Below are 27,670 nucleotides of genomic sequence, written 5' to 3'. Positions count from 1 at the left end.
TCTAATTAATATTTTTAGGTGATCATGCCTAGGAAGTATGTGAGACACATATCTATGAAGTATACCTATATTTATCAGTGTGAAATAGAATAGGTAGCGACAGCAGAACTGAAAATGCTCCAGCAACCTTAGTGGAAGAGAGCAGAATTCTGCAGAAATAGATGAGTGAGTATTGGCATTCCACGGGGCTTTGTGGGTTGTTAGCATACCACATCTATTCTTTGGGTTGAAAAATGTATTAGTGTGCCAACGGCTTCCAATGCCTTTGCTATTTTCTTAAATATAAACACTGGCAGAGCATACTACTGTCTTACATTTTTACTGCTATTGCTATAACAGTGTCTATATAACTTGCAAATCATATTACGTGTGCTTCCCCCCCCCCCAAATATTTCAACCCAAATACTTATTGGTATATTGACACAAAAAAGGTATACTTTTGTTAGCTAAATACAACTAAAATGTGTGGCGTAGTGGTTAAGAGCATGGGACTGGGACTCAGGCGATCTGGGTTCGAGTCCCCGCTCAGCCATGGAGCCAACTGGGTGACTTTGGGCCAGTCACAGACTCTCAGCCCAACCTACCTCACAGGGTTGTTGTTGTGGGGATAAGATGGGGGAGGAGAGTGATGTAAGCTGCCTTGAGCTCTTTGTAGGAAACTGGCAGGATATAAATCGAAATAATAAATAAATAAATAAATAAATAAAATAAACTTGCTAAAATTGATTACTCTCTAGGGCACCAGAAATTTTTCTAATGCAAATTCCCCTAATTTACATATGAAAAACCTAACTCAAACTTTTCCATTACATTCACACCACTAACCAGCATGCTGACTTTTCAAAATAGGTGTAAATCTGCCCACTGCTTATGTTCAAGCTGCTTTTTGCTCTAGAATTCGAATATTCATTTTTGCTTGGCAAGAATCCACAATCCATTGATCTGCAATGCTGGCATTTAATAAAAGAGGGTAAGACAGTAACCCAACACTCCTGAACCACGCAAGGAGCAGGGCAGGAAGCTCAGTGTTAAGCAACACCTTTCAACGTCTTGCGTTTCACCTTCAACTGCCTCCAAAAACCCCTTTCTAGGATTCTTGCTTTCAAAACTAACACAGTGTGAATTCCTGAAAAGTTGTATGTAATGGCCCTGGGGAACAAGCTTTGCCACTAACTAACTAACACTCAACTCCATTCATATATGCCTTGGTTGGGACAGGAGAATGGGACATTTTCACCCTAGTCTCAAAGTTTTTATCTCCATGATCACTGTTATTTTTGGTTTTGTTGTGTGCCGCTGCTGATTTTATCTTGCGTTCACTTGAGTTATTTCATTATAGTTACACCCTCGTTTTGTTTTTAATTTGAGAAGCACCCAGTAAACTTTGGTGATGGTGCAGTTTAAAAATGAAAAAGTAATACACTGTTCACTATTTTTAACAATTCTAATGCACCTATTGAGGAACAAACAAGCTTGCGATTCCATGGGCTACGAAGGTGCCTAGGTGCTGATAGGAAGGCCAGTGGGCCACGCCAGCCAGCAGTGGTTATGCTCACGCCTGGCCAGTGCCTCCTCTTTGTTTATGTCATAATGGGTGAAGTGCCCACACCTTTTCGGTACGGGGGTTCTTGGCAAAGGTCTGAAATAAGCTTAACACACGCACTGTGTTGAATTCAGGCACACGCATAGTTACATTAAAGCCAAAGGAACAGGAGGCAAGTTAAGCGAGTCAATACCAAGATAACACAAAATGAGAGCTTATTTAAACAAATATTGCTAATGTGGGCCCGTATCCCACACGTTCTCACCCCAGTACTATCCCCTGCTGTCCTGCCAAACAAAAAGGGGCACTTACATTTCATCATCTTAGGAAAATTCCTCTGGACTACTATTGCGACTAACCAGTTAGCAGCAACATGCCTGCTGTTAGGACAGGCAGAACATCTTGCAGGAAGGGCTTGAATATGACAAAAATGTCTGGTGAGGCGTAAAAAGGATCAGCCTTCTCCAATGTGGCACTCTCTTGATGTGCTCAAGGGGATGGTGGGAGTTGTGGTACCCTCCAGATGTGCAGGGCTATGAGAGGAAAGGCAGATATACTTCACACAAAGATCCCCAACAAGAAAAAGTTCATAACATTTCTCATAAGAGATGGAAGCTGGAGCTGTTCTTTCCACAACAGCTTCATGAAGTTCAACATTTCACTTTTCCCTGCACAGGACTGAATCACACGTAAAAGCCAACCATGTAAACGGGAGTGGGGGGCAGGGATGGAGGTAAACACCGGGATGCCACTGAAGTACAACTAAAAAAGCTCAGTGCCAGTTACCCCAGCATTCCAAGCTTTGTAAGCTACACCTCGTCATCTGCCAACGTAGCCCAATGGAGAAAAGCTCAGCCTTTATGGGGCGATTTGTGCTTTTAAAAATACAAAATGAAAACTGTTTCAATTTTGCATAGAAGGGGCACCCCTGTACAGTTAGAAATATTTACCTTGTCTTTACTCATTTTGCTGCACTGCTGTTAAACAGGGGATCCCCATGTTTGCTATTAGAATACAGACAAGAGGTATTTCATTAAAAAAAATGCTGACATGCATTCCCAGTCTCAGTTGGTGTGCTTCCGGGTCAGAAGTCTTGTATTACTGCTTGTGAGCAATTTTATTTTTCTGCCCAGCTGATATGTGCAGGAACATCAAGCCCAGTAGCAGTAGTTAAGTTCAGTAGCTTTATTGGCCCCTTCTAATGCTATTATTCTACTATCTTTGATTAATAACAAAGTACCTATAAAAAACCAAGAAAAACAGGGTAATACTAAAAAAGAAAAAAAGAAAAGATGGTACTCACTGATCACATAAGCAAGACAAGACGATCTCATGGTCAGATAGCAACCCTTCCAGGGACATGAAACGCTTCTCCCATCAAGAGAAGACTGAATATTCTCACAGCATTTGAAAGCTTCCTGTTCTAATGGTTCAAAACAAAGCTATGCCTGGCAAGTATTTGGTGTGATGATACAGAAAGATTACAGCAGTCTGACCCCACCCTGGCACCTTCCAGATGTGCTCACCCGCAACTCCCAGAATTCCCAGCCATCACAGCAAACAACTGGGGACTGGATTGGAGGATGCCAGGTTGCAGAAAGTAAGATTACAGGGAAAGATGGCAAATGGCATTTTCAGTAAAGGCCCTACAATTTCTTTGAACAACCGTTTCTGCCTCATTTCCATTACTGGCAATTATAAGCACTAAAATGGCAGGTTCTTCAAAGGCATTTACAACCATGGCATATTGAGAGTAGATGCAGGATGCATCTGGGAAGCCACCAGAAACATGCCCATATTCTATGCTCCAGTCAAAACAGACTGCCCCACATTCTAAGGACCTCTTCTACATCATGAAACATGATAGGAAAACACCGTTCTCTTTCTATCACCTGGAATGAAATGAGGAGTCATCCAACAATCTCCCTCAGAAATTGCCTCAAGACTAGAGGGCAGTAGTTCCCAAACTTTTAGCAGCAGAGGTATGCTCCCCCCGCACCCCAAGCTGAATAGTAATGAGGATACATGACAGATTGTTTTTTTTAGCCCAGAAATATTACAAGCAGGTTTCCTAAATTCCTATGCCACAATTTCCACCATCCTCAACTAGCATGCCTTGGTCAGCTGGCCAGAATGATGGGACCTGTGATCCAACTTCTCCCTCCCAACCTGGAGGGAATCAGGTTGTGGAAGGCAAATTTAGGGTATGAAAAGACTGCCCAGTTCCAATGGAGCCCACCCTTCACTCTCTTGGGCAAGTTATAGTCCAGAGCTGCCTTGTAGTCAGGAGGCAATTCCAGAACAGTAACTCCTGCAGAGATGCAACAAGCAACCTCCTTGGCGGGATTACATAAGCAGCACTGGAAATGGTTTAATGATCCAAATACAGCCAAACTAATTGGAGAATTACCCGTCTCAAGAAGAAGTTAAACAGAAAAAGGCAAAGTAACGCAGTGGATCACACAAAGAGACACGTGGCAGGTAATCTACTATGCTGGGCTCCCAAAAATCTCTCTTTAATTCAAGAGTAAAACTTGCAATTTGGATGCTGCCCATCTTAAAAAGAGGAAGAAAACCAGCTGCTAACCTCCCCTCGAAATCACCTGTCTCATCACAAGACACTCCAACCAGGTAATGCCTGCCGTCCCTCCCACTACCCCCACCCCACCCCACCCCTGGGGAGGTCATTTTTTTGGCATACCGGTCTCCAAGTTTCATCTTATTTCCTGAGGAAGATTGCTTTCCTCAGGCTCTCCCCCAAACCGTTCCTCAAACTGTTTCAGCTTTGTTCTCTTCTCTCAGAACTTCATAGTCCCAGGAAATACATTCCCAGGTCCCAGAGTGCCAACCTACAAATTTCAGCTTTAGAGAACCCTCATCTTTTAGAGCTACATGTTCAACATTACACAGGGTACTTAATCCAGCATTAGTTACCCTTCACTGTGTAATCAGAGAGGGTTAAAAGGTTGATAAATGCAGTCTTTGACTCTTCATGTATGATTATGGTAAACTGTGAACAGAAAAGTTGCTCAAAGCACCTACTGCTCAAACAGTGGCTTAAAGATGCACTTGTGCTTCCTCTAAGCAAAAAGAGAAGTGAAACTGATCTGAAGGTTTTGTTATATGCAGGAGGAATGAAACATGAATGCAGGTCAGAAAATCATGAACACCACAGACTGAAGTGTGACCTTGTGAATGCAACCTCAGACTGTCCAGGTCTGGACAATCCTGGGAGAGAGAAGGGCTTCCCATGTCATCCAAACTGGGTGAGATGGGTAGCTTCAAAACCACCCCATAACCCTGCAGTGTGCCATCAGTTCTCAGATGGTTTTGAAGCCACTCTGGCTGTGCATTTCACCTGGTTTAGATGACACAGGAAGCCACACACCATGAGGGTAATTAGGTAAATCGACCTACAGAAAAAGCATGCAGGGCAGCAGGGAAAAGAAGCCATGCGACCATATGAAGCAAGTCTGTGTGTCTCCCAGCAGGGTACACCTGATATTAGAACGAAAAACAAAACCTGTGGAGAGAAGGGAAGGGATGAAAAATGTGGAGGAATTGGTATGGTTCCCAAAGATGGAGACGGAAAAGAAAATTACAGGTACTTAAGAAAGCTGTCTTTACGCTGGCCAGAGTTGTGTGTGTCTGTGAGTCTCTGTCAGAGAGAGAGAGAGAGAGGGAGGGAGAGAGAGAGAGAACATACACCTTAATATGAATTACACTGCCTTCGTTAAACTATGGCCCTGTCTCTCAATGCACAAGCTTCTGCCGCCACCCCTCCAGCAGTTATTTCAGCTCTATTAAACGACAGCAGTCCGATCCTAGCAAGGCAGCGGCTTCCTCCTTGGTGGGGGCTCACCTGCCTGAGGTAACCAAGATAAACCTGCATGAAAGACTCCGCCATGGAAAAGACGTGAAAGAGTTTTTGCTGCTATCAATGATGCTGTATTAATGAAGCGCTGCTATCGTCACCTCAGCCGACCCTCCCTGACCCAGCGCCCTCCGCATGTGTCAGCCTGGAACTCCGGTCTTCGCCACCGGGGGACGGGGATGATGGGAGTTGCAATCCCACGCCGCTGGAGCCCGTCGGGGTCGGCTGTGTGGAGGATCCCCATGACGTCATGCACGCACAGGAAGGCAAGCCCTCACACCAGCGCTCACGTTCACCACTGCCTGACCTGGGTCCGCAAATGCAACCGCGGCAGGGGCGGAACACGCGCTGGCCCGCGCCGCCAGGCGCTGCGCGCACACAAAGGGCCTCGCGCCGCGCCAGGCGCTGCACAGCTGCGGGCGGGGGAGAAGGGGGAGGGGCCCCTCCAGCTCGCCCCCCGCAGAGGCTCCTCAGAGCCGCCGCGCCCCCCCCCCCCCGGGAGACCGCGGGCCCTGCGCCCCGCCTCAGGATCGCGGCCCCTCCGCGCCCCGGCCACGGCTCACCACGACCAGTCCTCGCCGGCGTCCGCGTCTTCCTTCCCTCCGAGGGGCGGCGGCGCTGCCCCGGTGCGCCGTCCCTTCTCCTCAGGCGGACGCGGTCCCAGCGGACCGCCCCATTCCGGCGAGCGAGGCGGCGGCGGGCGGCGGCCCCGCCCCTCCGCTCCAGGCCGCGCGCCGCCCCCCTTCTCCGTAACCCCAGGCAACTGGCCACGCCCACCGCCTTCCCCCGCCCTTGCGCGCCGCCGACCCATTCTGAAGCGACACCGCGCCCGCGGCTCGGCCAATCCTGGCCCTCTCAGGCCTCTTTCCCCTCCCCCCCGTGGATTGATTATCATGCGGCCCAATCCTTGCTCGACTTTCAGGAGGGGGAGAGGGGCGCTTGCAACAAAAGCCACCGTTGGAGGAAGGGACGGATTACCCAGGCCGTCAGGAGGGAGGGGAAAAGGAGGAAAGGTGCTGCTTGATTGGGCAGTTTTGAGGGGAGGTGGCGGAAGAGGCGGGGCGGAAGTCAGGGGTAAGAGGCGGAGCATTGCTGAGGCCGGGCCTGACCACAAAGGTGGGCCGGGAAGGAGGAGGCCTCGCGGAGGGTCCATGGCGGAGAAGGTGAGTTCCACGGCGCGTTTCCCGCCGCTTCTGAGGGGGCGGCGGCGCGGGTAGCGGAGCCTTCTGGAGCCTGCTGTGCTTAAAGGGCCCCTCTTCCTACGCGCATTTCAAGTCCGAGCCATTTTACTCATCGATAAATAGGCAGCTGTGGAGGGGGATGGCTGCCTGGACCTTAGTTGCACTGCGCGGCGACCCTGGTTTTCCCCTCGCACGCAGCCCAGGGCGGCTTCCATAGCCCGCTCCCTCCTTTCGGGCTCCTCCTCCCAACAACCCTGCGAGGTAGGTTAGGCTCGAGTTCCAGGCCGACCCCATCAGGCGCTCTTAGTAATGTGTGTGGAGCACTTTGGTTGCTCAGAAGCACTTCATGGTTCTTAACTCAGTCGTAATCCTGACAACAGCCTAGGTCCAGTTTTGCGCTGACTTCCATCATCCCCAGCCGATGGTAAAGGCAGATGGGAATTGCAGCGCAAAACATCTGGGAAGGCACAAGTTGCCCGTCCTTGCATGTAAGGTAAGTCAGTGTCATGGCCCCCCGTATTGCCAAGGCTGAGAGAGGCCAGCTTGCTTTAGGCCACCTAATGATGTTCTGGGAAGGGAGCTTGAACGTCAGCCCAGGCTGGTGCTTAGCAGATGGGCTGAACGATAACACACATCATTCCTAGCTACACATGATAGGAGCTGTGGTTCCAGGTCTGCAGAGGACACCAGCTTGGGGAAAGCTGCAATGTGTTATTTTCCTAGTTATGGTTAATAAACATTTACATTTATTGTCACTGTAAGTGCCGTTGATTTCCTCATTACTATTCTGCTTATTTACCTTTACTTTTAAATATGTATATGCCAAACTTTTTTCCGCTTAGTTCTAAGTAGCTTGCGATAAGCGTTAAAATCCTTGCTGTTTTACAGCCGAGCAGAGGAAACACATGTAGCTGTCCGTTTAGGGCACTGCAGCATGTATTTAGCTCTTCATCTGCAGCTGTTCTACATGGTTTCTTGGCCTCTTGTCATCACCTCTCCTCTCACCCCATGGCTTGGTGTGTCAGTGCTCACTCCTGTCCCCACTACATTATATAGCAAGACACCCATTCTGACAAGTATGGTTGGTGTGAAAGAAGGACTTTTAGCGTCAGAAGGGCCTGTGGAACTGCCCTTGGTCAAGACCCCCTCTCCCCACCCAGCACCCTTTTCAGCGCCTGTATGTTGCGGGTGGGACATTATGTCTAAAGGCAGCAGTGTTTTCAAGCACAAGTGCTTTCTTTTTCCTGGGGTAGTTAATAACAGAGAGCAGCAGGGGGAAGGTGTGAGTTCAGCAGATAAGACACAGTAAGAGCCGCAGCATCAAACTCTTCACTGAACTCAGTTTGTTTTCTGCTTCCACATCCATCCCAGGCAGCGGGCGACATCTGGAAATGCACCGCCATGAGTTCACTTCTCCCTGAATAATTCAGTGGTGGCTGCCTGCGTGACCACAAGCTGAGTCCAGGCAGGAGAGCGTCCCGCTTTTCATGCTTGCTGCCGCCGCTCCCTTCCAGTATTTTGTTTCCTTTGCGGTAGGAGAGACCAGCGTGCAGTCACGGGCAACAGTGCAAGACTGCCTGTAGCCCAGTGGCCCTTTTTGCTCGAAGGAGGTCTACCTGTGCCTCATACCACTTGAACTGCACCTCCATTGGCCACCCCCTGCAGGAAACGTGTGGTTCATGGTGATAACTTCCCGGGGGTAGGACAGAGTACAGAACCGCTAACAGTGAGGGAAAGTTGAAACACCCAGGATGTTTATTTCTTAGATACGATAAAACATGCAAAGTGCTGTCCCATGTGATTTTCCCGGCTGGGACCCTATCACAATGGTTGTCTTACAGATGCAGGTTTTGTGTGTGTGCTTGATATTTACAGACATGTATATGTGTGCACCCAATCCAATTTTTTCTGGTTGGGTATATTTTATTTAGTCTTATAAAATGTGTTGCTGACAAGTGCTGCAAATGTATCAGACTACCGTACATTTCCACTCTTGTGAAATTTTTTCTCTTCTGGGCTGCTGTATTCAACTTACTATTCATTTATGCTTTTGTTTTATGATTTTAAATGTAAACATTAACTTTTATTGTTGGTCACCTTGTACTCTTATATTTGAAGTGTTCACTATTTTAGCCACCCTTGAGAGACAACCAGAATTTGTGCTTGCAGACAGTGTGTCTTACCTTGGGGGAGAAAGGGATGGAATCTTATTTGATGTCCCCCCCCTTTTTTCCCCCCAAGGACAGGGGCGGGGCGGGTGAGAATACTCTTCTAGTTGAGTTGCAAAAGGATAAGGGTATCAGGGCCCTGGTCCCTCTGTCACACATGCCACCTTTCTGAGATTCCAAATCAGTGAGGCTCTTTGATTAAGGCAAATCGTGCAGCACACAATGGTTACAGTTCTCAGAAATCATATATCTTTGCATTTTGCTATAGACTCTTGAAGTAGTAACACATTCAGGCAGTTGTTCTTTCATTCTAAAAGAGTGCACAGCTCTTGTAAGGCTTAGTTATTGGCAGAAACTAAAACTTGCTGGTAGTTTTCGCCCTGCCCCACACTGAAATATGGCTCTCTAGTGCTTTCAGAAATGGAATTGAGTCCTCTGAAAGAAGACCAGCATGTCTGTTCTGAGCGTTTCCTCTTCACAGGCTGTTCCACAATGGATGGAGGAGAAGGTAGTGCTGACCTTGTGATTAACAAAAGGTTTGTGTCTGAAGTGGAGATAGAAGAGCGTCGCAAACGAAGGCAGGAAGAATGGGAAAAGGTCCGGAAACCCGACGACCCCAAAGGTATTTGCCTCTTGGGTGGGACACTTCAGGAGAGGCAAGTGAGGTTTGTCTTATGACTGATTCTAGGATATACAGGTTTTGAATAAATAAACCATTTGAGTACAGTCAGAGTGCAAGTCAAGGCTCAGTGCCAGTCTGAAATAAATTGATGCAAAGTGCTGGCTTGAGGGAGGGGTTGACTGAATAAGGAAGGAGAGGGTACTGGAAACCAAAAGTAATAAGCACTGTCAAGCCCAGCAGAAAATTACAGAACTGTTCCTGAATCATCTCCAAAACATACCTGCCCAGCTTTTCAAAAGGGATAACTAAAAGGAAAGAAGTTAATCATCTTTAGGAATGTTGCAGGCCTGCTCTCATTGTGAGTGCTGGCTAGAAAATATTATGTTCCTTTAATGCCCAACAGCCAACGTTCTCTTGGGGAGGGTTCTCAGCAAATAAAATTATTAAATCTATCATGATGAAACATGATGTTTTCAACTACCATGTTAAGACCAGAATGAAAAAATAAAAGTACAAAGTTTTAAAGTACAGTAACATACGTAACACAACAGAAACCAAAATGGCTGGGAAATAATAGGGCCTCCACTGGGCTCTGAGAAGACCGGGATGTGCCTGCCAGTTGAGCTGCTTTGGGTGGGAAAGGCCCTCTTGGTATCATCCACCTCACTGCAGAGCCTTGTTTCTTTTCAACCTGGTCCCTTCTAAGATCCGTTTGTTGTTCATCTCCCAGAATGCCCCGAGGAAGTTTACGATCCCAGATCACTCTATGAAAGGCTCCAGGAACAGAAAGATAAGAAGCAGCAGGAGTTTGAGGAGCAGTTCAAGTTCAGTAAGTTTCAGCAAAGGTCTCTCTGGATCCTTCTTGCCCAGAGAAGAGGCTTTCAGTGCATTTCATCCTTCTTGCAGCCCCGAGCTTCCCATGTATGTTTTTTTTTTTTTTTTTGAAATGAGAAAGGGGCTTCCAGCCCCTGCTGCAAAAGTAGAGCTCATACCTGTACTAAGCCTTAGGCCTCCTCAGAGTTTCTGTGCAAGCACAGAATTTGACATCCCAAAAATCAGAGGTTTTTTAAAAAAAACATTTCTAAATGTTTTACAGCCGCAGAGGCAAACTTACACTTGTCTTTTACCATGAGGTGCAAGACTAAGGGTGAAACTCGAATCGCCGACGCATGGATTTGTGGTTCCTAGTCCCAGCGCTTTTCCCAGGAGCCATTATTTTTTTCTCCATAAACATTGTCCTTGCTTTTACTGTGGTGGTGAGCCTGGGTTTGGCCTGATTCACCTCAGAACAGGGGTGATGCTTCATGTGATCCTGGGTTTCTCAATCCAAACATATTTACACACAGAAGCAGAACCTGTTGTGAGTGAAGGTCAGGCTTAGATCCCTTCTCCCAAATGTGAAGCTTCCTACTGCAGAGAGGTTAGCATTTTGTGTACAAGGCTGCTCACATCATGTGGGGCTTGCTCCTCTGGCGCTGTGAAAGGGTACAGGCCAAACAAGCACCCACTTTTATGCTGAAAACTAGGCTTTTTCCCAAACTCCATGCAAGGCTTCAGCAATGAATTCTCGTGATTTCAGGCTTTGTTGCCCACTTCTAGATCCTTTGAAAGCTGAATCTTGTTATTGGGTTTTGTTTGTTTTTTTATTCTTTGTAAGCAGTCCAGAGACTTTTTAGTAATGGGATGGCATAGAAGAACTTTAAATAAATAAAAATAAATAAATCTTGAAAACAGACGCTGTTGCGCAAGAGAAGCGTATGTGCCAACGCATGCACAGTAAAGCAAGAGGCAGCACTGTGGTTCAGGCCGGCTCATGCGACCTGCCTGCATAGCACTGAGATGTCGGCCTGGAGTGGAAGGGAGGGAGGGCGGTCAGAGACAGAGTGTCAGCCTTGCGGGAGGAAGGCCCTGGTTCCACCCTGGCAGCCCTTCCTGAGCCCTGCTGCCAACCCGTGCCTGGAGCACAGCCCCAGATGGGGCTGATCTGCTGGAAGGGAGCCCCCAGTCTTCCTGCGACCAAGTTATATGGACCAAGTTATATGGATATTTTAACTTATTGTTTTATCTATGTTGTAAGCCGCCCCGAGGCTTCGGCGAATGGGGCGGCATAAAAATGTTTTAATTAATTAATTAATAAATAAATAAATAAATAAATAAATAAATAAATAAATAAAGTGCACCAAGCTGCTTGCCTTCTCAGTGAAGCCCTTTTCCCATCTTCTTCAGAAAACATGGTGAGAGGCCTGGATGAGGACGAATCCAATTTCCTCGACGAGGTTTCTCGGCAGCAAGTGCTCCTAGAGAAGCAGCGTAGAGAAGAGGACCTAAAGGAGCTGAACGAGTACAGAATATCCTTGGTGCTGGAGGGATTTTTTTTGCTGTGACTTGAGAGCGCAAAGGGGAGCATGAGGCCCTCGTCAGCGTGTCTTGGAGAGGAGCATCGGGAGCTAGCGGCTGTAACTCATGGGGATTTTAAAAAAGAAGTTGCATGGTCTTTTCTTATCCACGGGTGGGTTTGGGACAAAAGCCATGGCGTGTGTTGTGATTATTATTCTAGTGTGTGTGTTTGTATTTCTCTGATGGTTAAAAATATGTCTTTGGAGGAAAAGGTTTGCAGGTGATTTACTTGACGAGGCTATCCAGAAGATGGCACCAGTGGGCTGCGTTGAATGGGACTGCAGAGCATCCCAACAAATTAAGGCTCAAACTAGACACAGAAGCAGAAACAGCCCGAGTCAGAAGGGGTCTCCCAGGCCATCTAGTCTGACCCCCGGCTCCAGCCGGCTCCGTTCGTGACATGCCCACCATGTGCATGACATGATGTTGAATATGTCTTTGTATTTAATGTGAAGCTTTTAAAAATACAGCTGTTGTCCAGGATGAGTGTAGGGTGGGAGCACAGCCAGTGTGGAAGGGGAATGTAGCCCTTTTACCTCTAACTTGGGCCTGAGCAAAGTCCTTAATTTGAAGCTGGAGATTTCTTCCCAGCAGAATTCTACTTTCAGAGGATTTCCTTGGGACCAAAGCAAGAAAGGAGGGGGTTAAATCCTATTTTCACACCTACTGTGTGATCCAAATAATGATTAGCCAGTCTGCATTCTTAAAAGTCAGTCTTTCTGCAGAAGCCCTTTATCTCCTCAGTTTTGGCCCTAAGTAGCTGCAAGAAAGTTGTTGGTGTGATGAGGAACTTCAGAAATATGATGGACTGTATTATGTACTTAAGCAACAAAATATTCCAGAGGACTATAAAAATCATTGTTAGAGTATAAAGCATTAATTTAAAAAAATCATTTGAATCAGTCATTGGTAAACAAATCAGTGTGCTGTTGTGTCTGATTTAAAGCCTGCAGCTGCAGTGAAAAGTTAATCCCAAAAATCAGTTTCCTTCTGTGCAGGTTTTCTCTTTTGTGCATGTGCCTTCTTTCCAAGACATTGACGGCAACAGTAGCTGCTAAGGTCCAGAAAACCTGTTGCCATGTGCATTGCTGGACCTGCAAGCCCCGATCCCTGGTTCCTCTCGACATCTTTCAGTACCATCATTCCTTGTCTCCTTCTGTTCCTTAAAACCTGAATTCACAGCACTTTGTCAAAGGTGGGGGTCAGCACTGACCTGAAGAAGGAGGCAGAGAAGAAGCTGTCCGTGAAACCGGCCGATAACAAGGGCAAGTTCTCTCAGGCAAAACTGTTGGCAGGAGCCGTGAAACATCGAAGGTAAGCTCCGCACTTCTGCACATTCCCACAGAGCAGGGGTCCCCAAACTTTTCCCGCAGGGGCCAGTTGAACGCTGCCAGTGCTGGGCGCAGGCCAGAAAGGTGGTGCCGGTGGTGCACATGGGCCAGGGCGGGCATGCGGGTGCGCGCGCTGAGGTGGGATGGGCACGCACCGCGAGGCGGGTGCACGAGGCAGCGGCTCGCTCGCTTGGGAGACCGTTTTCTCCGAGCGAGCAAGCCACTGCCTGCCCACGTGCAGGGCGAGGTAGGCGGTGGCAGGCAGGTGCAGTGGGTCCAAACGGGCATGGCGGGCTGGATCCGGCCCCGGGCCATAGTTTGAGGACCCATGCCATAGAGAGTTCTGTTCTAGGTAACAGAGCCTAAAAGATACCTCTGGCTCCAAGCGAGGCAAATCTGATTTCTTCGCTTTCCATTCTAGAACTGGTATTACATGGCTGGGAAAAAAGAAAGGTTCCTTGCTTCGAGCGACACACTGTGTGATCCTGGCGGCTCGTTAAGCTGCATTCTGAGTGGCTGTTCCATCAGCGGCTCATGCATTCATTTGCCAAAGGGGGCGAGATTCAGCTCGACTGGGATCAGTCCCGGTCCAGAGCTGGGAAGCTGGCCAGGGACTCCCCTAGTTGCCATGCTGTGGGGGGGGGGGTGCTCCCCAAGCCCCTTTGAAGCTTGAAGTGATATTAGGATGAGGCAGTCAAGCGTATACCTGGGCTGGCTTCCTGAGCCTGCCAAGGTTCACGTTCTTCTGTGTTCCACAGTGTTGGTGCTGGGGAAGGACAGGGAGTATTCTCCAAAACTGGTGGGCCTTTGGACGTTTTGGCCTCCATCCCTCATCGGCCAGCAGAGCCACTGATGAGGACTGACTAGCAGCCAAGGCACCCATGGCAGTGCTGGTTGCTTGCCCCGCTGGATGGCAACACTCAGGCTACAGCTCATGTCCGATTCTTCCTTTCCTTGCAGTTCAGAAGGTGGCAACAGTGTGAAGAGGTTGAAGCTTGATCCAGATCCCGACCATGACAAAGCTCCAGGTGCACGTGATGGGTGTTTGGGGGGGGGATGCATCCTGGGTGAGCGCCCCTCGGAGCCGCCCCTTGTCTTCCTCTGCTCTGTGAGTGCTTCTTAAGCCGACGCTCCCAAGGAGGAGAGGGGTGTTTCACTCTTGCAGGCTGCCGGCAACCCTGCCAGGAGACCTAGCAGGCAGCCCCTTTGGGGACTGATCACGTAAGGGCCCCTCTGTGGTGGGGGAAAGGCCGTGACCCACACGTGCCTCAAGGCTGGACCTTACATGTTGCAGGAGTCACACTGCTGTGCGTGTTGCTCTTTTTGAGGATTTTGGGAGAAGTGAAGTGCTGTGTGTGTGTGTATAACAGTTTTAGCAGTTGTACAGCAATTTCCTTAGAAAATCAAAACTTTACCCCACACTGAAGACTGGTCCAGGATCTGTTTGCTCAAGAGCTCCCTGGCAGATTCTGCCTGCCTGCCTGTCATTTCGCTGCTGCAGCCACACTTAAAATATTGTGTACATTTCTGGTCACTGCACCTAGAAAAAATGGATATGACAAATTGGACGAGGTGCAGAAAGGGTACTTCGTAGCTTAGGGAAAATGCTGAATAGTGGGAGACACAACAGAAGCAAACAATTCTGTACAGAAAGCAGGCAGGGAGAGGTTTTTTCTCCCACTGGGGCACAAGGCCTAACCTTACGAAGCTGGTTGGTGGCAGATTCGGGACGAAGGAAAGGCGCTGTTTCACATCGCGGGTAGCTACGCCGTGCCGTGACGGCCCCCAGTCTAAGTGACTTTGAAAGGTGATTGAATGAACTCGGAGCGCTGCCGGTAGGTGCTAGTCCATAGTGACTGGAGTGCCCCGTCACAGTGCGCACCTCTTTGACTTGGCTCCATTTTGTTGTTTGGGTTGAACTGGGCTCACTGGAAACACAAAGGGCTGCAGGGCCGGCAGCATCAGCTCTGCCCCCTGACGTGCTGCGCTGTTAACCCCTCTCGTTCGCCGGCTTTTAGCCAATGAACAATGAGGAACTCTGCCACTTGTTACTCACGCTGGGGATGATGGTATTAGAGCCCTTTCCCTGTACCTCTGAGGGTGGCCAACTTCCAGCCTGGCACCTTCCAGATGCATTGGAGTACGATTCCCATCACCCCCGCCAGCATGGCCCACAGTAACTTGGCTTGCAGTTCTTTGCTCCTTTGGGAGCAGCCAGGCCAGAGTCCCGAGGTGGACATGATGCTGAGTCTTTTCTTCCCGGTGCGCTCCGGGGCACTGTGTCATGTGCTGTCGCCGGGCAGTAAGGCCTGCCGGCCTGCTGTCCTGTTTGTTCTGAGCATTTTCACTCTGCCCTGCAGCCAGAGCGGCCCCTGGAGCAGCCTGCAGAAGCACAACATGCAGTGCCCTTGTCTGGCCTAAGAGCCAGAGCACAGCAGGTTAAAGCGATGGGGCAAGAAGAACTCGGCCTCCAGCCCTAAATTAAAAAAGGCCGCCTCTGCCCCCCTCCGCCTCCTGCAGGTCATCACCCTGCAGCAGGCTTGCTGGGGAGAATGGGAAAAACTGGCCAAACAGAGCTGGAATAGCTCCTCAGTCATTGCTGTGACCAAGCCAAGCTGTCGCCCTTCGCTTCCGGCGAGAGGCGTGGCTAGCCGAGCAGGTGTGTAACTGCAGCCGAGGCACAGGCCGACTCTCCAGCTGCTTGACTCCCCTTCCAGCGCTCCTTAGCCACGGGAGGTTGGCTCTTGCTCTCCCCTCACAACAGGAGTCACTCCCAAATGCTTCCCGCGGGGCAGCCAGGTGTTCCCAGTCACAGAACCACCTTGCAGCTTGTCGTCGTGGGCGCACCCATTCCAGCAGTCCAGGGAACACCGTCCAGCGTGCTGCTGGGAGCTGGCAAGAGCGTGCTTGCGCCTTCCCCTCTTCCTGGAGCTGCAGGTGCTTCGGCAGCGGAGGGGATTTCTGGCCAACTGAGCATGGCTATTCTTAGTATTTTGGTTCATTGTTGTGAATCGGCCAGAGAGCTTGGGCTGATGGCCGTATAGAAAATGGCGATCCCATGAGCCTCCCTCTGGGGACTCTGGCAGTTGTTTGTTTCCGGAGCCCCCATGCATTACATACTCAAGGGAGAGAACGTCCGATCTATTCCGGTAAAGCAGGCCACGCAGGTCTAAACTGTGAGTGCAGGGGCTAGGAACGTTCGGCCAAGACTCCGCTTCCAGTCCCTTCAGCCTGGGAGCTTGCTGGGTGACTTGTGATGGTGAGGATGAAGCAGCAGGGAGGAAGACCACAAAGTCACTGGGAGTTCCTTCCGAGAGGGAAACGGTAGGATACAGTGTGATGAAGGAAGCTCCTCATAGCTGGTAGGGGAACACCTGGAGCATTTTGTTCCTGGTTGCCCTGAGTCTCTTGCTTTGCAGCCTCCTGGAATGACTTAAGAGCTGGTGACTAGGGCAGGCAGCTTGCCGTCCAGACTCAGGCAGGCGTCTGGGCCTGGGACTCCAGTCAGCCCTCTCCACTGGCCGGGTCGGGAGTTGCAGCTCACAGGTGTTTCCGGTGTGCAGAGCAACCATCCCTGTGCTGGGGTGATGACCAATGAAGCATGTATGCCGGCGTGCAAAATCGACTCCGTCAGTTGGTTCATGCCAAGAAGCAGCGAGTTACTCCATGCGGCAGCCCTCTCCAGCCTGGACGGCAGCCCCCATCACCCCCAGCCGCCAGGGCCAGTAGTCCGTGCATCTGAAGGGCCCCAGGTCGAGGGAGGTGGTGGAGGCGAGTGCCACCCGCTCGGGCCTGACGGCAGCTCGCCAGCGCAACCCTCGCCTGCTCCGTAATGCTGCCCCCTCCTTTCGCAGAAAAGCCGTCCTGTGTCCCGCTAAGCAGCAGCTCCCCAAGCGGCTCCGCGATCCACTGCCCCTCGGCCGCCGTGTGCATCGGGATCCTTCCTGGCCTCGGCGCCTACTCAGGAAGCAGCGACTCCGAGTCCAGCTCGGACAGCGAGGGCACCATCAACTCCACCGGCAAGATTGTCTCCTCCGTGTTCCGTGGCAGCAACTTCTTTGACGCTCCCCTTTAGGGCTCCTCCCAGCCCTCGCGAATGCTCGACGGGGACCCGTTGCCTTCGCCTTTTTCGTCCCACTCACTTTCCAAACGCACCACTCTTCCATCTGTATTTTTTAGACAATACCAAAATAATGTACTAGGGCTCCGTGTGTGAGTGTATGTGTGAGAGAGTGCGAGAGGGGCGGGACTCCCCCCCCCACACACCCTCCCTCCCTCCCTCCCTCCCTCCAAGGCTCAGTTCCATTTGCAGGGGAGCACGGATGGATTACTCATTCCATCCAGAAATGCATTCGCTCAAGCAACAGGCTTGAGGGGGAGGATGGGGGGGCTTGCATTTCTAAACATCCTTCCCTGGGGGTGTTACGAATTGGTTCGCAAAGGCGCACTCTTGGGGCATGGTCGCCTGGCAGGCGTGGGCACGTGGGACAGCTCTCTGAGCTCTCACATACCATCTTTCTGATACAATTGAGGAGGGAAGACCATAGAATCAAGCCAGATGGTAAAATGTGGATTGCTGGGATACTGTAGCAAAGTGCTAGCGTTGCACCGATTAAAGAAATTCTGAAAACGTTTTTTTAAATCTTGGGTCGTGCCATTCGTACTTACTCACCCAGTCCTGCTGCTGAAAAGTTGTTTGGGCAGGTCTCTCTCCTGTGTGTCCAGGGGGCCAGCATTCCTCCTGCAATGTCTTCCTGCTCGGAGTGGGTGTCAGGGATGAGTGCACAGGAGGTCTAGGCTGTCTCAAAGGGGTTTTGCTGGTTTCTCAGTCAGATCAGTAACAAGCCCTGTTGTGCTGCATTGTTTCCTAGAAAGGGACAGCTGTGCCATCTGGAAAGTGTCGCAGACTCTGCGTCCATGCCGATGCTGAGAACTGGAGCGCAACCCCTCCAGAGGGCACCAAGTTGGGGAAAGCTGTTCTGCAAGTGTCTCTGATGTTTAGGAGACAGGTCAGCGGCCAAAATGTTGGGGAGGGGCAGGAAGCGCACCATCTAGGTTTAGTATAAACACTGGTATTTATGTAAAAATGAAACATTAATGCTTGCAAGATTGATACTATGAATGCTGTTCTACATTATTATAAGGCAAACGATTAAATGCACTCATTGCAGGCAGCCTTCCTTGAAAGACGGTCTGCGTCTCATTCCTGATTTCTTGGGTACCTGTTTTGCCCCAAGTCACCTCACGATTGTAACACAGATTAAAGCTCAGCACTGTAGCAAAATTAGAAGTTTCAGTGCACCCAGAATCCTTTACAACAAGGATGGATATGATGTGGCACTCTTACCCCCTGCAGCCTCCCAAAATTGATAAAAATAGCAAGTTTCCTGCTCCTAACATCTCTGGGCACACTTACAAGAGTCAAAATTAGCTGGCTTGCAAATGGATTTTTGCCTTTTACACTCTATCGAATTAGCTTGCAGACAGGCCGATATTCACACTTCGGCACGCCATAGCTGCTACTGATGTCATTTTTGTATTTAAAACTGCACTGGGCATAGGTTCCAGTCATCAAAAATGGCTCCCGGGCCTCCTGCCTAAAAGCAGCTTCCGCCACCCAATGCATTCGACTACCAGAGTAAAAATTGAACACGAGTTCCCTGACTTTATATCGCTGTTTTGGTTAATGATGATAAGCCAGAGCTAGGAAAACTGATGTCTTCCAGGTGTGTTGGGACGACAACTCTCCCACGTGCCCGATATTTGGGGATCCTGGTGGCTGCAGCCTAAAGCATCAGGAAGGTCCTGGCTTTTAAGATGAATAATCTTTCTATCTGTCTTGTGCAATGGGTGAGGTTTATGGAAGACTTAAGCTATTTTGCATTTGTGTAAGACACTTTAAAAAGCAGACAAGGAGTAGAAAAATTTCTGGCATGTCTGTTCTCCTACAGGCTGAGATGGGAGTTGGGAAGGAGCAACAGGAGGAGAAGGCAAGCTGGAAAAACCTGGGGATTGGGGCCCAGGTGGCTCTGGGGGAAGGGGAAGGGATGGCAGTTGAAGAGAAGAGGGCTATGAATGGCTGGTGGGGAGGTGCTTTGTGGCCCTTGAATCAATGAGGTCCTTGCGGGGGCTTTAAGGTACACGGGATCACCAAGGATCCCCCTCTCCTGGTTCACCGAAAAGCTAGGAATGCATTTCCTTGAAAACTAACCAGAATAGAACCATCCTGTGCAGCTTCGCAGCTTGGGGAGGCCTTGACCAACTAGTAGACGGGCCAACCAGCAGCAAAATGTCTGTAGTCACTCTTTGCTTAAATTCTGTGGTTAACCCACAATTGGACGCAAAAGCTGCCTGGAAGCCTCTTCCCTCAGCCTTGCTAATATGAGGAAATACTTTGCCTTGGACGGTTAAAGTCAAGACAGATCACACAGGGGTTTCACGAAGCTGCAAAGAGTCCGAGTTTGTTTATTCACCTGAGTATAACAAATAGAACATGTGCACGGTATAAAAATGAGCACAGAGCATGAGAAATGCCAGTACACCGTGTCCAGGAACTGCCTACACTTCTTTGGGCAATGACATTTTAAGAACATCACGGCTTGGAAAAAGCAAGTTCCACTTGTAAAAAGGTTCTCTCATTTCACCAAAATCGTACAAAGTACATTCAAATACTTAAAAGTTGTCTCTCGGGGCTACGGGGGGAAATGGCCTGCGTTGTGAGCACGGGTCCAGATGCTTCTTGTCTCACAGGCCGTACTGTTAGGGAGGCCTGGGTTGTATTTCTGCTGCTTTCGTTAAAGTTAAGGATCATTTAAATAAAAAGTACAAATCGTCTGACACCACACGAGGCATGCAACCTTCTGTCCTTCGGGGCACATGCAGGCGAAGAGCGCCGCGTGGGGCTCTACGCGGGCTCCGAACGGATCGGCGACAGGTTCTGCAGCTTGAAGTACTGGACCACCTGCTGCGGCAGCTCTGCTAAGACGGCCTTGGCCAGGGTCTCCTTCGGTGCCTAGAGGAAAGCACAGGAACAGCAGCGTCAGGAGGCTTCTGCGCCCATCCCAGCTGAGGGCCTGGGGCCTCCACTGCCACCTTGTGAATGCAAGGGAGCCCGGGGAGAAGGTGGCGGCACGGCCTCCATCCATGCTCTTCTGGGGGGGGGGGGTCATGCAGACATTCAGCTGTGAGTTGCGCAGTGTGGCGTAGTGAAGAGCACAGGACTGGGACTCAGACGATCCGGGTTCGAGTCCCCGCTTGGCCATGGAGCCAACTGGGTGACTTTGGGCCAGTCACAGACTCTCAGCCCAGCCTCCCTCACAGGGTTGTTGTGGGGATAAGGTGGAGGAAGAGAATGATGTAAGCTGCCTTGAGCCCTTTGTAGGAAAAAGGCAGGATATAAATCGAAAATAAAATAAAACAATGCTCTATTGAGCAGTGGCTCCTTCCCAGGGTATCCTAAAGCTACGTGGATTCCATTCCTGCCACCGCCCCACTGCGAGTGAATGATCTCCAGAAGCGGGTGCTCTCTCCCAAGACGCCCTTTTTTAATTCCAGGAAGAAAATCTGATTGCATAGAACAGATGCGTGTCTTGGATGGATGGCTGCCAGCCAACTGCTTTTGGGGGGGGGGGGGGTGCTTCAAACAAGGCACCCCTGGGAGTATTGTGACCATTGCTCCTGAGGCTGAGAAGGAGCCTTCTGGAAGGCACATGCGCCCTGGAGTTGCGCACTGCAGCGGCCGTGTTGCCCTGCCCGGGCTCTGCTTCCGCCCTGGCCCCCTGCTGCACTCACGCTGCGGAATTCGCGGAACGGCACGAACTGGACGATGTCGCGCACGGCCTCCTCTCCCGTGTAGGATCGGAGCATGCGGGTGTCGGCGTCCAGGAACTCCATGGCCGCGAAGTCTGCGTTCCCAACCCCAACGATGATGATGGACATGGGCAGCTTGGACGCCTGCACCACGGCGTGGCGCGTCTCATCCATGTCGCTGATGACTCCGTCAGTGATGATCAGCAGGATGAAGTATTGCTGGAAAGGAAAAGCGCACAGTCAGACCCCAGATGCCGGTGCGTTCGCATCACGGTGCGGGATGGAGAGCTGCTCTGGAAGTGGGGCAGCCATGGCGCAGAGGCAGAGGCCTCGCTCTGCAATGCAGAAGGTGCCCGGTTCAGTCCCCGGCGTCTCCTTTAGACAAGCTCGAATTGCTGGCAAGCGGCTCTTCCTAGTCACTGTGGGCAACGCTCGGCCATGGAATCAACGTGCAGTGCAGCTTCCTATGCCAGAAAACTCTTCTGTGACTCGTCCATGAGGCAAACTGCAGCACGTAGCTCTAGAGGCCAGAATTTGACGATGTCACGAGTGGAGGAATTGGAGACTCGCTGGCCTAGCCTAGGAGGCACGATCCGGGGGCGTGATCCCACGCGAGCCCCAGCGAGCCAGTGAATGGCACAGTCGTGCTTTTATGCATCTCCTAGCATTCTGGGAAGACTTTTCTCAGCACCCACATTTTTCTGCCCCTTGCAAAAACACTTGTACCTGGGTTCCAGCGTTCCACCCCAACCTGAGTGAGAACTTTGATGCGGTCTACAGAAACAAGCTTTTCACAAACGGTGCTGAAATCAAGCATCTTTTAAGAAGTAAAGAGGTGTGCAGAATTATGCTGATGCAGGAAAAGTGGAAGGGAGACATTCTTCTTCTTCTAACAAAGAAGCTGATGGGTGGGGGATTCAGGACAGATCGAAGGAAGGACTTTACACAATGCAAAGTGAAATGATGGAACTCGCCTCCAAGGGACGTAGGGATGGCCACCAAGTTGGATGGCTTTCAAGGGGGACTTTCTGGAGGAGGTGGCTATCAAGGGCCATTTGACCTGATGGCTACATGCTATCTTCCAGGATTGGGGCAAGATGCCTACATGCACCAGTGTCTGGGGAACATGGGTAGCAGAGTGCTGTAGCTCTCCCGTCCCGCTTGCAGGAAATATAGAAACAGAAACAGCGCGAGTCAGAAGGGACCTCCCGGGCCATCTAGTCTGACCCCAGGCTGCCTTTTTTTTTTTCAGCAGTATAAATTTTATTACAAACTGGATGCTTTTCACAGGAGAAAGTCACCCAGATTAATAGATTCTTAAGAAACAGTTATAAAAGATATTCAAGAGCCCTAACGAGTAGGTGGGAAAACAGCACCATCTGGTGTCTGGAAGATGAACTATGTCCCCCCCGCCCCCCCGCGCATTTGGAACTGGAGAAGCTGCTGCAAGGGGTTCGGTTGGGACCACAGAGCGAGCGTTCGTATGGTAAGAAATGGGTCCCACTTGCAAGTAACCGGAGGAATCCAGTTGCTGGGTGTCAGAAAGGTAGTCCTCTCTGTGCTTGCTGCCCTCTTGGTTTTGGTCAAAGGCTGCTGGCACCGATCCGCTCCCCCCCACCGGTGCCGGCGCCTAGCAAATCCTGCCCTCTCCACATCACTGCCGGTAGCGGTAGCGCTTGCAGTGGAACCAGAGTTGGAAGATGCCGTTGGCAAACTGGCAGCGGAATCCGTGGCGGTGGGAATACTCCCATTCATGGTTGACGATCTTGAAGGCGATGTCCTCGTACGGTGGGCCAGCGTGGAAGCGCAGGGTGGCAAAGTCCTTGTTGTCCGGACAGGCCTCCAAAAAGTACTCGGGTGTGGAGCCTTTATTGATCAGATCTGGGTAGAAGATGTTGAACTTGTAGCCCTGCACGATCTTGGGCGGGGGGTTGTCAAAGTCGTCGTGGGTCTGGTTGTATTTGTTCCACTCGAAGCCGTATGGACCCGGTTGAAGAAGCGCGGCTTGCGAGGGCGCTACCTGTCAGCCCAGAGGTAGGCCTCGCCCGTCAGGGGCATCCCCACGCTGAACTGCACCAACGTCTGCCCCCATGCCTTCCTTGGCGTGGTGGAAGAAAATGTCCTCGGTGCCCTTGCTGGCGTCACCTGTGACCTGCAGCTGCTGCCGGGAGAGCCACAGGCACTGGAGGTCCTTGCTGGCTTCCACCACGTGGGTGTCGAAGGGCAGGTCGTGGGAGGTCAGCAGCTGGGGGCTGTACTGGCCGGCGTCGTAATCATCCAGGCTTTGCTGGACGAGGTCCTCCTCCATCAGCACGGCCCCCCCATCTCCCTCGGCTTTGGCCTCAGGCTCTGGCTCAGCCGCGGACTCGGCGGAAGAGGGACCCGGCTGTACTGGGGTGCTCTCCTCTAGCTCCAGCCTCTGACTGCTGCCAGCGCCGGGGGACAGTGGCTCCTTCTTGGTGACGGGGAACGGGCTCACTCTCCACGCCTTGCTCCTGCTTCAGTTCGTACAGCTTCTGGCACAGGACGTCCTGGTGCTGCTCCCTCAGCCTGGCACGGGTCATGTAGGCCTTCAGCTGCTGCAGCAGGGTCTCCCAGTAGCCGATGTCGAGGCTGGGGCCCCCGGCGTGGATCTTGCCCTCAGACCCCTGGTAGATGACCTGCAGCTGGCTGAACATCTTCCCTTGAAGACTGACTGCACGCCAGAGCTGCCTGAGGCATTCACCCCCTCTCGGCACTCACCCGGTCCTTTCCCAGAAGCCTCCAACTTCCGGAGCTTGGCTATTGCATCTTCGGTGATGATGGTCGTATCTCTCCAGAAATGCACATTTTCCCCTCGCTCTAGCTCCATGTAAACCTGGCTGTCCCCCCGCAAATCCTCCATGTCTGAGACAGTGAGTCTGTTCAGGAAAGCATACGGCTTGTGCATCTCCACGGCCAGGTCGTCCTCCTCGGCGCTGATGTACTTTGCTAGCAGGTCGATGGGCTTTGCTCGTCCATCTCGGATCCGGATTTTGAAGCGCAGCTTGGCTTGTTGAAGGTGGAAGTTGTCCTCGTGCTCCTCCCCTGTCTTGAAATGCTCAGCCTCTTTCCCCCACTGCAGCATTTCCAGCTCTTGCTCCCTCATGGCCTTCTGCTCCCGCTCCAAGTGCAGCTGCTTCACCTTCTGCGGCTCCAGGCGGTTTTCCTCCTGGATCCGCTTATTCCGGTCCTTCAACTCCTTTTCTTCCAGGTGGCCAGTGCCCTTCTTTTCAAGAGCCTTGCTCTAAATGAAAGCACCCAGCAGGTTGCTGTCTCCAAAGGGATTGTCAGTGCTGGCGTAACCCATAGACTCTTCCCCCCACCCCATCTTCTCCCGCTTCTTCCATTCCTTGGCCTCCTTCTTGGCGGGGCGGCGGGCCCGTTGCTCTTCAGGTGCCTCGAGCGCCTTCATCAACTCCCGCTGCTGTTTGTCCCTTCCTTCTGCCTCAGCCGCTCCTGGAGGCTGAGCTGTCCATCCAGGTCTTCCCTGGAGCTCTGTGCCTGGGAGGGCGAGGACGACATCTCCAAGGAAACAGACGGCTTGACTCAGAACGCTTGCTTCCGGCTTTTCTTCCTCCTCCACGCACTGTTGTGGCCTCTTTTTTCTGGAGAAGAATGTGAAGCAGGAAAGTGGTCCTGGGAGCGCAACGAACATGTCTTGTGTTTCTCGTGGTGACGGTCCCCACTTTTTCCTTTCCTTTTCTGACATCTTGGGCCCTCTTCCTCGGAGCTGCCCTCCCGCTCCCTTCTCCTCCTCCGACTCGTTCGCTCCTCAGATCTGGAACGTTTCTCCTCCGACGCCGTTCCCGGGAGCAGGAACCCATGGCCGCCCGAGGCCCACCACCACGATGCCGGGGACAGCTGGCTAGCCGCTGTGCAAGCAGAATGCTGGCCTGGCTGGGCCTCGGCCTGATCCTGCGCTGCTCTTCTATTCTTACAGAACATCCCCTTTTATCACTGGGGTTCTATGAACTGGATTGTAAGGTGCACGGGGACCGGTCCCTCCTCCAGCAGGGCCAGCACTCTGGGCCAACAGCCCCCCAGGCAGATGGGCCGGGGTGGCAGCCCTGCAGCGGAAGGATTTCCTCCGGGCGTCCCTGCAGCCCACAGGTGGCCCATCCGTGGGATGGAAAGCCCGTGGGCACGGTCCAGCCACACACTTGGTTTTGAAGTGGTCCCAGCTGGTAAGGAGAGACTTGCTTAAAAGGAGAGCAGGCGAGAGAGAGAGGCAAAGTGGGAGGGACCATAACAGATGCCCAGGAAGGCCTAGGTGGGCCGCTTTGCCTTGCCCAGTTCATGCCAGGTGGCATTTGTTCTCCAAGGCCTTTCTAGAACTACTTGGACGCGCTGATGATGGAGGCCTGAGGCCTGCGCGCAAGGCCAGTCCGCCGCCACACGCTGCCACGGCCCTGCCCAGTGACCAGGAGCACGGCAGGTAGCTTGCTCTTCCGCCAGGCCAGTCGTGCGCCTGCTTCAGGACTTCCCCGACCGGCGGCATCACCACTTGCTTCCTAAGCATGTGTCCTGGGCGGGTGGGCGGCAGCTGCAGCAGCCCCTGCCCAATGGAGCTACAGTCCAGCCCAAGCCCCCTCCCTTCAGTGCTTCGGCCCTTGCCCAAGCGGCTTGCACGGGGCTTAACACAGAAGGAACACTTCTGATATGGTGACTCGCGGCGTGATGCAGTCGGCCGCCTGAAAGCCCTAGGTCTGCATGAGCAACCGAGTTGCCTGTTCCCCGATGGAGAAGGGGGAGGCGCCAGGAGAATGACTCACACAGAGATGTAGTGGAAAGCCTCCACTGCGGGTTGCTCTGCTGGGCTCGCAATGCCCCCCTCCCCGCAACTAGAGCATGCCTTCCTCATGGCATCGCCATGCCCAGTTCCTTCCTCTGCACTTGGGTGGCTTCGGAATCCTGGAGAGGCAAGTAAGGGGAGTGGAAGCCGAGAAGAGGAGCCTTTTCAGCCTCGATTTGTTTCAAGGTGCTGCACGGGACAGGGGGCTGGGGAGGAGATGGGGAGGCCGTTTGCCAACTGTCTGAGACGGTTTGGAAGATTCCCTACGGATGGTTCTGCGTGATTAAAGGCCTGCCACGGGACTTGGGCCTTTGAAGCTGCACCCATGGGAACGTGCGAGTCCTTTGCACAACTGGGTGCAAGCACGCCAAGCGCCGTGTGGATCCGTGTGCACAGTTGCAAGTGCGTTCAGAGTCACACGGTGGATCCTCAGCGGACTGAGCTTCTGAGATGGCCCATGCCCACACCTTGCTCCCGGAAGGACCCTGGTGATGGAGAATGGCAGTGAAACCACACTTGCATGCTAAGTCTGGGCAGCGGAGAAGAAACTTGTCCAGCCGAGTGTGCCGCCTGAGCCATCCTGATGTGGTGGGTGAGGTTAGGTGACGGCGACATGGATGGCATGCCCCCAGTTTCAGAGCTGGAGGCTGCAAAGCATCATGAGACGCAAGGAACACCCAAGTGGCTTCCAGCTCCTGGGAACCAGCAGGTCAGGCTGGGACAAGGAGGGCGTCTGAATGTGCATTAGGCATCTTAGGCATTCCATTCTAATTGGATTTTTGTGTCAATGGCTCCTGTTAATTGCCTTGAGCTTTTAGAACACGGGCCCTCAAAGTACGGCACGTGGGACGGATCCGGCCCGCCATGGCCATCCATTCGGCCCGCACTGCCGCTTGCTGCACGGGCAGGGAGCGGTGGCTTGCTCGCCCAGAGATGGTTCTGGACTCACTGGGAGATCTCCGAGCAAGCGAGCCACCGCCTCGCGTGCACCCGACTCACCGCAGCCTTTCAACTGGCCTCCTATTGAAAAAGTTTGAGGACTGCTGCTTTAGATGTACGAAATAAGTAAGCCACTGGAATCTGTATAGAATTATCCATCCATCCATCTTCTTTCTAAAGGCCTTCTCTGATTTGCCCACAGCAGCAGAAGCAAAGGGGCGGCAGCTAGAGACAGGGCCTTTTCAGTGGCAGCTTCCCATTTTCGGATGTTTTCTCCAAGGACACACACCCAGCTGTTTTATTGCCCCAGCTGTGACATGCCCTCATTTCTGCAGTTTCTTGTTTAATTGTTCTTTTCATGGTGCTTCTGTTATCGTTATCGTATCTGAGGTTAATTTGTATCATGCTTTAGTATTAATTTGTGTCAGCTGCCATGGCAGTTTCGATGAAAGGCAGTGTGCATATTTTTAAAAAACAAAAGGTTAATAAACAAAGCCATTATTTCCCTGTTCGGATCAAAGTTCCAAAATATCTGCTCACAGTGCTGGTTATGCGCCCGATTAGAAATAAAATACTAAATAAATCCAGCCAAATCTGTCCTCTTCTAGCTTTTTTCTTCCTTGCACCCTTCCTGATAAAGCATTCAAGGATATAACAACATGCCACGGACATCACTCACTCGTCTAGTACACAGATTAAAATGCGCAGACTTAAATACATTAGTAATTACATCTAATTCCCCCCAAGGGATTGATGTTGCTTCTTTGAAAGACCCTCTGCGCAGGCAAGGAAAGTCAATGGCTTCCATTTATACGCACCACCCATTGCAATCACCGTTCGCAACTCCAAATCCGCCCTGGCCCTCCTCGGCGGGGGGGGCGGGGGGCGTTTAACAAGCAAGAGTCCTTCAAAGGCAGCAATTCAGTTCAGCTCAGCTGTTTGCTACAGACTCGCAGAAAGCACAACATGAAACCACAACGTGCCCAAGACCTG

General features: G+C 51.5%; 3 protein-coding genes and 1 pseudogene across 10 annotated transcripts in view; 1 reads left to right on the top strand and 3 right to left on the bottom strand.

The window, feature by feature from the left end:
* The window catches only part of RSPRY1 (ring finger and SPRY domain containing 1), a 35,578-nt gene extending 29,508 nt beyond the window's left edge, over positions 1-6,070 (bottom strand). Inside the window, exons 1-3 of one of the 7 annotated variants that reach the window (XM_044434034.1) lie at positions 5,981-6,061; positions 2,494-2,547; positions 1,856-2,076 (exon numbers count right to left, since the gene is read on the bottom strand). The gene's annotated coding sequence lies outside the window, so the exon portion shown is untranslated. Of the gene's footprint in view, positions 1-1,855; positions 4,150-5,405; positions 5,739-5,980 lie in introns of those variants that run through there. The other 6 variants (XM_044434035.1, XM_044434036.1, XM_044434033.1 and 3 more) reach the window with 6 other exon arrangements.
* A 405-nt stretch (positions 6,071-6,475) lies between these two features.
* Positions 6,476-18,303, top strand: PSME3IP1 (proteasome activator subunit 3 interacting protein 1). 2 transcript variants are annotated; one of them, XM_044434045.1, is made up of 7 exons: positions 6,476-6,580; positions 9,248-9,388; positions 10,119-10,217; positions 11,615-11,736; positions 12,966-13,099; positions 14,077-14,144; positions 16,971-18,303. In XM_044434045.1, exons 2-7 carry the CDS (start codon positions 9,259-9,261, stop codon positions 17,189-17,191), a joined length of 774 nt encoding a protein of 257 aa, XP_044289980.1. In that variant the 5' UTR covers positions 6,476-6,580; positions 9,248-9,258; the 3' UTR covers positions 17,192-18,303. The 2 variants fall into 2 exon arrangements, with proteins under 2 accessions (XP_044289980.1, XP_044289981.1); XM_044434046.1 differs by lacking the exons at positions 6,476-6,580; positions 10,119-10,217.
* Positions 18,304-19,550: 1,247 nt separating this feature from the next.
* The window catches only part of CPNE2 (copine 2), a 95,544-nt gene continuing 87,424 nt past the window's right edge, over positions 19,551-27,670 (bottom strand). Inside the window, exons 15-16 of the mRNA XM_044434043.1 lie at positions 20,908-21,144; positions 19,551-20,128 (exon numbers count right to left, since the gene is read on the bottom strand). Of these exons, the coding sequence (XP_044289978.1) occupies positions 20,021-20,128; positions 20,908-21,144 (345 nt within the window). The 3' untranslated portion in view covers positions 19,551-20,020. The remainder of the gene's footprint in view (positions 20,129-20,907; positions 21,145-27,670) is intronic.
* LOC123025386 lies at positions 22,360-24,770 on the bottom strand (annotated as a pseudogene).

This window comes from Varanus komodoensis, unplaced genomic scaffold (assembly GCF_004798865.1).
Source record: "Varanus komodoensis strain SLA01 unplaced genomic scaffold, ASM479886v1 scaffold27, whole genome shotgun sequence".
Lineage (NCBI taxonomy): Eukaryota > Metazoa > Chordata > Lepidosauria > Squamata > Varanidae > Varanus > Varanus komodoensis.
Note: the sequence above shows the minus strand (reverse complement) of the source record. Positions and strands in the feature narration are given on the sequence as shown.

Bases quoted from the DNA above. Each gene is read 5' to 3' on its own strand.
- PSME3IP1 (XM_044434045.1), top strand. From the start codon at position 9,259: ATGGATGGAGGAGAAGGTAGTGCTGACCTTGTGATTAACAAAAGGTTT. The intron at 11,737-12,965 runs ATATCCTTGGTG...ACCTGAATTCAC, and splicing joins AGGAGCTGAACGAGTACAGA to AGCACTTTGTCAAAGGTGGG. The intron at 14,145-16,970 runs GTGCACGTGATG...CTCCTTTCGCAG, and splicing joins CGACCATGACAAAGCTCCAG to AAAAGCCGTCCTGTGTCCCG.